The following is a 9905-nucleotide window of genomic DNA, read 5'->3' as shown; positions in this document are numbered from 1 at the left end:
TAAAGTGGATCCTTACTGCTTCTCCTCACGTCAGTATATATGTGTGTGTGTGTGTATACTTTCTGTTTGATGTCACACAGAGAGGAAGCTCCTAATATGGTTATCTCAGGCACAGAAGCCCCACCCCCTGGATCTCCAAGCGTTTCTTTTCAACAGTTCATGAAAAAGAAGTTGGCTTAACGGAGAAGCTAAACCACTTACTTAACAGAGGACGAATGAAATCAAGGCCCAGACTGACAGAAAGGATTATTCTGAACTGTGAATCAAGCAAAGCTACTCTGCTGGTGCCAGAAAGGAACACAACAGCTTCTCATCAAAGCGAGATGAATGGCTGTTGAGCTGAGCTGCTCTGTGGACGTTTGGGCTACAAGATGGCGTCTCCTTTACCGAAAAATAAAAGCTGCAGACGGTTTCTGTTTGACGTGCACTCGGCTGAAATTCCAGTGAGAAAAAAAACCTCTCCAACATAATCAAAATGTAAAACTTCATTTTCTGTGCAGTTAATCTAAGTGCATCGTTTTATATCAGTTGTCCTGTTGCAAATTTATAAACCTGGCCTTTGGCTCCATCTAGTGGACACTGAACAGAAACACTGCAGCTTCATCTCCTCTCCTTTGTTTATTAAATGTCCTGAAGGCTTTCAGAGGAACTGATGAGTGACACCTGTTTAATTTGAGACCAAAAGCATCCCAGCTGCAGCCTGCAGAGGATAAATGGGCCATGACAGAGTGCATGATGGGAAGCCCTGAAAAAGCCTGACTAAATATGGTGTAATGATCAACTTAAAAATTAATGTACCCATCATGTGAGGATATACTAATGAAAGTTTACAAGTCAATTAGTCTCATTGGGTTATTTTTACACTTTGAATTGAATCACTTAAAATGCAAATTGACTCCATCAGTTCAAATCTGCAGGGTTGGTTATATAATCCACTGGAAGCCTGTAATTATTGTGACAGCACACTGCAAGCTGCATTAGTTTAGTTGAAGCACATTTGTGATTTATTACAAGTCCACACATGTTTGTGCAGGTTTCAACATTTTTAACAGGTGTTTTTAACACATTTACAATATTTAGTAAGGAATAAAAGATTTAACATCCTGGGCAGGAGCTGCAACCTACAATCCTGCAGTCAGAACTTCAAGAGCACTCGATGTCCCATTAATGTGCATGTTGTGATCACTTTTATTTACCTGGGCCATGCATGTCACGTTTAATGTAAAAACTAAGTTTAAAAAAGTATCCACCAACTTTTTAAGGGCTGACCAGACTAACAAACCGATATTTTGCACACAGACAATTTCAAAAGCTAGAAAACACTGAATCTTTGAATAAATTTGGTTTGCCAATAAAAGTTAAAAATGATGACTTCTGATTTTCCTTCACATATAAAATAAACAAAATATGAACTGGAACATCTGTACCCCCTGCCAAAACATCTGGTCATGACTCGAAAGCTCAAAACTCATTTTCTTTTTTTCATGTAAATCAAGAAAATGAGCGACGTGAACATTAAACCACAGCAGTGAGCGCGGCTTTATGTAAACTTTTACAATAACAGGATATTTCACCGACTTTTGATCTTTACTATTGAAATAAAGTCAAGAGACAAATAATAATGAACACTGACCAAATTTTAAGGTGGAATGTTTTCTTTCACATTTTATTAAATGACGGAGGTGACATCACGAATCAGTCAAAACAATTAAATACCAATGCCAGCCGTGACCATTCATTCTGTCCTCTTTAACTCACGTCACTGATGGTTGAATTTCGACCGGTTTACATTAACGTGGATAGTCTACTTCCTCGTTTGGAGAAAAAAAAAGTGGCACCGCTTTTTTCTGTTACACTCCAGTCGTAACGCACCTAATGGTAAGCAAAAGAACTCTACAGCAAAAGAACTCTACTCTACTCTAAAGCAGCACTGAACCAGTCGAGGAGGCCCAGCAGTAACACGTCGTTCACATTTTAGAACCTTTATCGTCTAAGACTGCAAAGACCCCACATCCTGAGACACAGCTGGATCTGCTGGGCACTAACATTAAACTCTGATTTCAAGAAATCAAGTTAGAGAATCTTTATTTTTCCTGCCCCTGTAAACACCTGCAGCACATCCTAAAAATGTATTTGGCCTTCCTGACTGAATTCAAACATGATCAAGTTTCAGTTTTTTAAATGCAAGTATTTCTTCTTCAAGTTAAAAGATATTTGCTACAAGTAATCCCAAGATGTCAACAGTTAAAAAAAGAAAAATGTGATTGCGAGAGCTGTTTTTTGCCACTTTATAGACCAAAACAAAACTCGATCAAGCAGTCTCATCCTCTTTATGCCCACCAGGGTTAAGGTCAAGTTGGATTTTAGGCACATGCTGAACAGAAACAGAAAGAGGATCCCCATTTCTATATGAATGGGTAAAGGTGAATTTAACTGATTTAACCTGGTAGATATAAAGCAGTTCAGTCGCAACTCTATCCTGAAAACTGACATTTGAAATACAAACAGCAGCTAGAACTTTATTCTATCTCGACTTCCATATCAACAGGCTTCAGTTTTCGGACAAACACAATGTCATCATTGTCATTATTAAGGTCCGGCTCGCCAAAGTCATCCTTCGGCTCCTCTTTAAAGACCACCTGGGAAGACTCAGGGAACTTGGGGGCCTCGAAAGGGAGCTCAAAAACTTTGGTCAGGTAATCCCCTTTTCTGCATTTTTTGCCAGTCATGGCTAGGACCTGTGAGGCGATGGACCAGGCGAACTCCACCTTCCGGTGGCTCTGAGAGCTCAGGTCGAAGTTGTACTCCAGAATCTCATACAGAGCAGGAACGTATCGGTTGTAATTTTGTTGCACATATTGGTGCAACTCAAACAAAACTCCTCTTGTCAGAACCTTCAAATCAAGTTTCGTTTTGGTTTCTGATTTGGAGCTGAGGTCGAGGTCCAGTCCGATCTCCTTGCAGTTCTGGTAGTCAAAGTGTTTGACAAATCCACCAAAGCCATCCAATTCCCCTTCTAGATCTGGGTCCCCATCTTCGGTTGGTGAGTGTGGAATCTCTTGCAAGTTGCCATTCAGCGGGACAATCATATTTAACCACCTGTTGATTTTCGGTGACATGTTTTGCTTTTTCATCAAGCTTTTCTGTGTTGTGTACCATCTCTGGATCTTCTGCGCGGCCTCAGTCTCACCACTTTGCAGATGAAGATCAAAATTGTGCTCAAGGATGTCATTAACAGTATTGCGGGCCTCACCACACAGCTCCTTTACAAAGCTGAAGATCTCAAGCACAGCGCCTGTTGTCAGGATGGTCAAATCAAGCTTCTGGTCTGACGGGCGTTCTACGGTTGACCAAAGATTTAGACCCAACTTTCTACAAAAAGGGTGTTCTTCTTTTTCAGCTTCTTCCCTCTTTGCTGAATCTGATGAATCTAACCCTTTCTGCCCTTGACTCTGGAGTTCCTGTTGAGTCTGAAAACTGCTGGTCACATCAACCATGTGGTATATCTCAGGGAGTTTGAAAGGCTTGCAGAGAAAATCCATATTCTGACTCTTCGGGTGGTTCACAAGATTTTTATGTTTTGCCATCATGTAAACTAAGAAATTGCGCTCATGTTGCTCATCTTGGAGCGTAAGAGTAAAGTTGTTTAAGAGAATTTCAAATAAAAAACTGCGTACACTCCTCGACAAAGCAGTTCCTAACTTGAAAACCTCCCACATTACCCAGTTGGTCAACAGTTGTAGATCTAAGCTCCGTTTTGGTGAGCAAAAGTTGAAGTCTAATCCGATCTCTCTGCAGTGGGCGAACATATCATTGACTCGGCTTGACATCAGGATCTGTTGTGTGCGAGCGGCGCGCCTCAGCCACAGCCTCTGCTTTGGGGTTTCTGCACATCTTCCCTCAGAGAACAGACACCAGTACGATTCTTGACTTGCATCCTTTGTCTGTGTGGGTGACAAAGAAGATTTGTGGCCATAACTCAGAGGCTGCATCGGTGAGATGAAGACTTCTTCCTCTTCTGGCTTTACATCCTGCAGCACATTCATTTCTACCTCTTTTCCTGACAAACAACTTTCAGGTTCCACATTTTCTGGCTCAGCTTCTGTTTCTGACTGCAATTCAGTCTCAAACTCAACAGGACACATGTATGACAAATCATCCTCCTTCATCTCCTGCATTTTGCTAGCCTGCTGCTTCCGTGTTTGTCTTTTATTGGTGGCCAGCATTTGTGCTTCCAGTTCTTGGTTATCTGCATCAGGTGTTTTTCGTTTTTTACCTTTATATTCCAATTTATTCTTCTCAGCCGGGATCTTAAAAAGTTCCTTTCTGAAAGTGTCTTTGCCCTCAGCTGTCAGACAGGTGTATTTTCTCTCTATCACCCTGTTTAGACACATTCGGAACTGAGGTTTATCAAAAGCATAACCAAAGTTGTGCTTGACCAGTTCATAAACTAGGTAAGTGTGTTTTCCACACAGCACTCGGGAAAAATCAAGCATCTCTATCATCACACCGTTGGTGAGCAGACTTGGGTCCAGTTTCTGTTTGGGGGCGTGACTTGGTCGAATAGCTAGGGTCACACCAAGTTGTGCACAGAAAGGGTTAGCGCCCAGTGTTTTTCTTAAACGGATTCCTCCTTGTTTTTTTACAGTGTATTTATTGCTAGCATCTCTGGTAGTTTCAGCTTCGTGGTTGTCTGAAGACTGACAGTTCTTGCTGGAGACAGTGAGCACTGAACTATCAGCAATTTTGTTCCATTTAGGACAGTATCGTCCTGACACATCTTCTTTGGACCCGGCTAAAACACTTGGATTTGGCAACTGAAATGTTTCTTTCCATCTATTTGGCTTCATCTTTATTTGCTCCTTCAGGTGTTTAATTTTGTTGTGGACACGAACTGCATAGATGTAGCACAGACTGTCATTGTTTATGTCAAAGCCAAGGTCGAAGTTGAACTCCAGCATTTCGAACAGGAAATACTTCTCAGACCTGTTCACTGTTTTGGCAAACTGACAAATTTCCAGCATAACACTATTCGTCAGCAGGCTCTGATCCAACTTCTCCTTCCTTTCAAGTGCCGCATTGAACTCCAGACCAATATCAACCAATTCTGGGAAGGGGACTGCTCCTTTTTGATACCTAATGCCATGGGCAATGCGGCGCTCCCAGATGTAGCTCTCCTCAATGCCATCCATATTGACATTTAAAGCCCAAAGTCATTAGAAACTGCTAGATTATGTCAAAAATCCTGGTCCTTGCTCAGGCACCTGGCTAGATTCCTAGACAGCTTTCTTGTAGAGAAAACAAGATATTATCTGAAGGCATCATCTTCACTGCCACATCTTCTCAGTCTGTAAGTAAAGACAAAACAGTTTCAATTATTTAGGCTTAGAAAAATCTTAAAGCAACAGGATCTGATTTCATCAAAATCCATGTGATGTATGCATTAAAAAATATTGAGCACTTGTAAAACAGAGTTAAACCGTGCTTAATAAAAATAGAGTAACACAGACTTAAAATCTAAAAATACGTTTTTGGAGCTTCATTTAGCTGCTTCCGGCGCCCCCGTGTGTGGCAGCCTGCTACAGCAGCTCTGCTCATTCTGAGTTTCTTTCTTTCTCATCTTTTTTTTTCTCATAATTTTTATAACTAACATATTAGCAATTAGACTCTGCAATCATGTTCTACCATTTAGACTTCCGCAGGCACAAACATCCTCCACTGCAACCACTGAACATCCAAGGTATGGACATTGAGGCTGTGGACAGCTACAGGTACCTTGGTGTTCATCTGAACAATAAACTGGACTGGACTCATAATTAGGACGCCCTTTACAGGAAAGGGCAAAGCAGGCTGTACCTGCTGTGGAGACTCAGGTCTTTTGGAGTGAAGGGCCCACTCCTGAAGACCTTCTATGACTCTGTGGTGGCCTCAGCTATTTTTTATGGTGTGGTCTGCTGGCGACAGGAAGAGACTGAACAGGCTGATCAGAAGGGCCAGCTCTGTTCTAGGATGCCCTCTGGACCCAGTGGAGGTGGTGAGTGACAGGAGAATGGTGGCTAAGCTGTCATCCCTGTTGGACAACATCTCCCACCCCACGCAGGAGACTCTGACAGCACTGAGCAGCTCCTTTGGTGGCTGCGGCACCCACGGTGTCCCCACTGCTGTCAGACTCCACAACAAAGACTTTTACAGCTGATCAAACACACAAACCCACACACGTGCAATAACACTAAGTGCAATACTCTTTTTCTAAAAACTTGTATGTTTACTCAGTTGTATATATCATTTGTATTCTATTTTTATCCTATTGTTAGGATTGAAACGAATCTTATTGGATTATTTTATTCTATTGTATTCTACTGTATAGTATTTAATTTTATTCTACTCTATTCTATACAGTTGTGTTCAGTATATTATTCGTATTGTATTCTAATTTTTGCAGTTTAACTTTGCACTGTCCACTTTCTGCTGTGACAAAACAAATTTCCCACATGTGGGACTAATAAAGGTTATCTTATCTTAAACTACAGAAAGAATTTGAAAATTAGTTTAAAATATGCCACACCTAAGTGGTTTAAGTGCAAAGTCAAAATAAAATGCAGTCAAAGTATAAAGAAAAGAGTATAAAAAAGACATAAGAAAAGCTATACTTTTATCTATTCTCTATTCTTTTCTGTGCACAGTACATTGAGCTAATTGTACTGTGCACTCACTGTTTAAGGCCTGCGTAGCACAGATTGCCGCACTCTTTTCTTCCCGCTTTTGAAAGTGGAAAATATTCATTTTGTACACATCAGCACAAATCAGTAAAAAGAAAGACTGTCTGACAACGCAAGTCAATAGATTTAAGGTCATGAGGATTTTACATATTGACAGAGAGCACTGCAGTATCAGCAGATACCAGACACCAAAATACTGTGTGAATGTGTCACTAATGCAGCTTCAAGAAAAAGGTTGTGCGAGATAATGCACAGTGCAGAAATGATTAAAGCTCAACCTGCAATAACATTTTACTTCAGCTGGTGAATATTTTACTGTAAGTAAAAATATTACTTTAGCTTACTGTTTTGTATTTTAAAGTATTTTAATGGAAAAAAAGAATTGATGTAAAAGATGTGTTCAGGAACTCAGTTTTATCTTTTAAACAGTAAAACACACATGAGTTGTGTTCACTTCAAATCCACAGTACACTGAGAAACTAATTTATTTTAAACTAGTGGCATGCAGTACTGCAAGATTTGGTAATGAGCCGATAGCAAGAAACTACAGGGTCAGTATCAATTATACTAATACTTGTTTTAATAATTAAGGGTGATTCATCATCAAATTGCCAGATCTGAATAAATTTTCATGACCATTAAGTGTTTTTGGGGGATTTTTCCTTTGGATTATGAATTAGTTAAAACCCAGGACATAAATTATAAAATGTTTAAGTCTGCAGCACATCTACTTTCACAGGTAACACAAAAGGGTAATTATATTCAATCAAACCTGAGCCATATTATATTTGGTGAATTTTCATTTGCACTAAATGTTTTTCTTTAAACAACGTGCTTCAGTTAGATGACTGCTCTGTGCTGCAGCGGTACTTAAACAGACAGTCAGGTTGCCTCTTTGATGAAACCGCAGAAACTAAAGTATCAGTCGCATTAAGCTCATATCGATCAATATCAATACAATGATAGGTTTCAATATCATCGATATTTGGATCGATCCGCCCACTAATATTTTAAGCGTTCAAAGTCCAGCACATGGACTCATGGCTCATCTTTCTTAGCTTCTCCTATTTATTCTCTGAAGTAGTTATCATCACTGTGGGTGTAACATAATTGTGGCCATAAGCGTGCTGTGAAGGTGCTGTTTGCACATTTAAGAAAATGTGCAAATAAGACAAGTTTGTTGTCCTTTTGTTGTTCTGTCACGACTGTGAGTGTGGCTCATATTTTTAAGAAGCAAATAAAGATTTCATACAAGCAAAACCCCTCAGTTTTTATTGACATCTAATAACAACAGTAACATGCATTAACAGTAGTCTTAAGTATACTTACTTTTACCTCTTAAAAAAACATTGAAATGATTGTTACAATGGCATTAATGCTCATTAAGAAAAAAGGGTCAAAGTGCATCATGGTTCAATTGTTTGCAGATTTTCTTGCATATGCATCATTTTAAGAAATTGCTAAAATATGACAATTTTCGTATGAATATGGGATTTTCCTAGTCTAATTTTTAAAATGAACGAACAGATTTAATCTTGAATTCTTCATTGAATTGTTTTCTCCAATATTTATCCTCCCTGGCGTCAAATTAAACTTTTACTCCGCCTGGAATGGCTGCATTACTCTTTGCAGCAATAGGCTGCAGTTCTGCACCAAACCAGCGGATTTCAGGTATTTGAAAATCTTAGATTCTTCGCTTATTCTTGCGCATGTCGTGGGGACAGGGGTGAAAGGTTAGCTTCACAGATTTATGTTAAAAGCGAACTCCCTGAGTTTCCTGTTGAGTTTATGGAGCTGCAGAAACACCAACATCGGCATCCGCGCTAACGTTAGCTTAGGACTGCAAAGCTAACTGTGGGTTGTCTCGGCGGGTGGACAGAAGCTCCGAGGGCAGAAATACAAGCACTTACCTACAGCTGAAGCAGAAAACGAACACATCGGTGGTTGGTGGGAGTTAGAAAGTCTGTGGCTGCATAGCTTTTTTAAAGCACGTACTGCAACACGGCGCTAAACAACAGCTGCAGCGACACATGCGTGCTTCCTGAGTACGGGTCGCGTTCAGGGACACATGTCGGACAATTCAGTTTTCACACAGTCAGTTTATATTTGTTTCACTTGTTACCCACAACTAGGGTTGCCAACTCCCTGAAAAATAAATAAGGGACACCTCGTGGCCAGGGCCGGGCAACCCAGTTGTCTTCACTCTTCCCAGTGTGGTGAATTTTGTAGCTCTTTTTTTGTGTGTGTGAAATTATTTTTTAACCATTTGACTTGAATTTGATTTAAGCAGATGCATATTCTTTGTGATATGACCATATGGGAAACAAATGATCATTTAGCTATTTATTTTTAGCTCACAATGACAACATTAACACAGTAAAACAGGTCTCTTTCTTAAACAGAAGCCTGTCATGCTTAGCTTTTGAGAATATAAGTAAATCTTTCTTTAAAAGAACTCTGTCCTGCTTAACTTAAAATTATATAAATTAATAGAAAGCAATAGAACGAAAAATATTCTTGTAACTGTGCACATATAGTGCATTTAGTACAATTGGCTTCAGTTGAGGTATTATTTCAGCTTTTCTAATGCTAATCAGCTGCTCCTGTTTGTAAACCCACTTGTTCCCATGATTACGCATCTTAACTCATCATCATTATTCATCTATGTATTACTTTTATGTATTATTCATCTATTTGTTGTAATCATCCATCCTTGCAGTTGTTTATTACACAAAATAAGTTATATTATCACACTTCTGGCCACATAGAGCTGATATTCACCGCACATGCCCATATTAACCTTAACCAGAGGGTTTAAACAACAAACCAGTGTTTACATACCATATCTGCTTCTGCCGTGGCCTGGTGGACAAAAAATTGGTTAAGGGTTCCCCGAGCTTTCACGCCCCTCATGTTCTTCTTGTGCCCACCACTAGAAGCATGCCTATGGAAAAAGTGCGCCGGCACACAGTGCAGCACGCTTTATAGGTGTTATCGTGCACTTTCCCAGCCAGGTGTTTTCCTTTTCCCATTCCTCCCTGTACTTTTGCAGCCTTTTTTCTTTTCTTTCTCTGAGGGGAACAAACATTGCTGCTCTAATGCTGGGCTCACACTGTGCGATTTTTGGCCCATTTTGAGCCGATTTTTGAGTCGTGCGACCGATTTGGTGATCGGCCCGATTTTGGC

At 40.0% G+C, this 9905-nt stretch overlaps 1 protein-coding gene across 2 annotated transcripts; it reads right to left on the bottom strand.

The window, feature by feature from the left end:
* Positions 1–1001: 1001 nt before the first annotated feature.
* LOC308387673 (uncharacterized protein) lies at positions 1002–8784 on the bottom strand. 2 transcript variants are annotated; one of them, XM_080867888.1, is made up of 2 exons: positions 8630–8784; positions 1002–5348 (listed from the first exon to the last, which is right to left on the bottom strand). In XM_080867888.1, exon 2 carries the CDS (start codon positions 5190–5192, stop codon positions 2520–2522), a length of 2673 nt encoding a protein of 890 aa, XP_080724014.1. In that variant the 5' UTR covers positions 5193–5348; positions 8630–8784; the 3' UTR covers positions 1002–2519. The 2 variants fall into 2 exon arrangements, with proteins under 2 accessions (XP_080724014.1, XP_080724015.1); XM_080867889.1 differs by having other exon boundaries at positions 8634–8771.
* Between the last annotated feature and the right edge of the window lie 1121 nt (positions 8785–9905).

This window comes from Rhamphochromis sp. 'chilingali', assembly GCF_963969265.1.
Source record: "Rhamphochromis sp. 'chilingali' genome assembly, chromosome: 19".
Classification (NCBI taxonomy): domain Eukaryota; kingdom Metazoa; phylum Chordata; class Actinopteri; order Cichliformes; family Cichlidae; genus Rhamphochromis; species Rhamphochromis sp. 'chilingali'.
Note: the sequence above shows the minus strand (reverse complement) of the source record. Positions and strands in the feature narration are given on the sequence as shown.

Coding starts and splice junctions, on each gene's coding strand:
- LOC308387673 (XM_080867888.1), bottom strand. CDS start 5,192: ATGGATGGCATTGAGGAGAGCTACATCTGGGAGCGCCGCATTGCCCAT.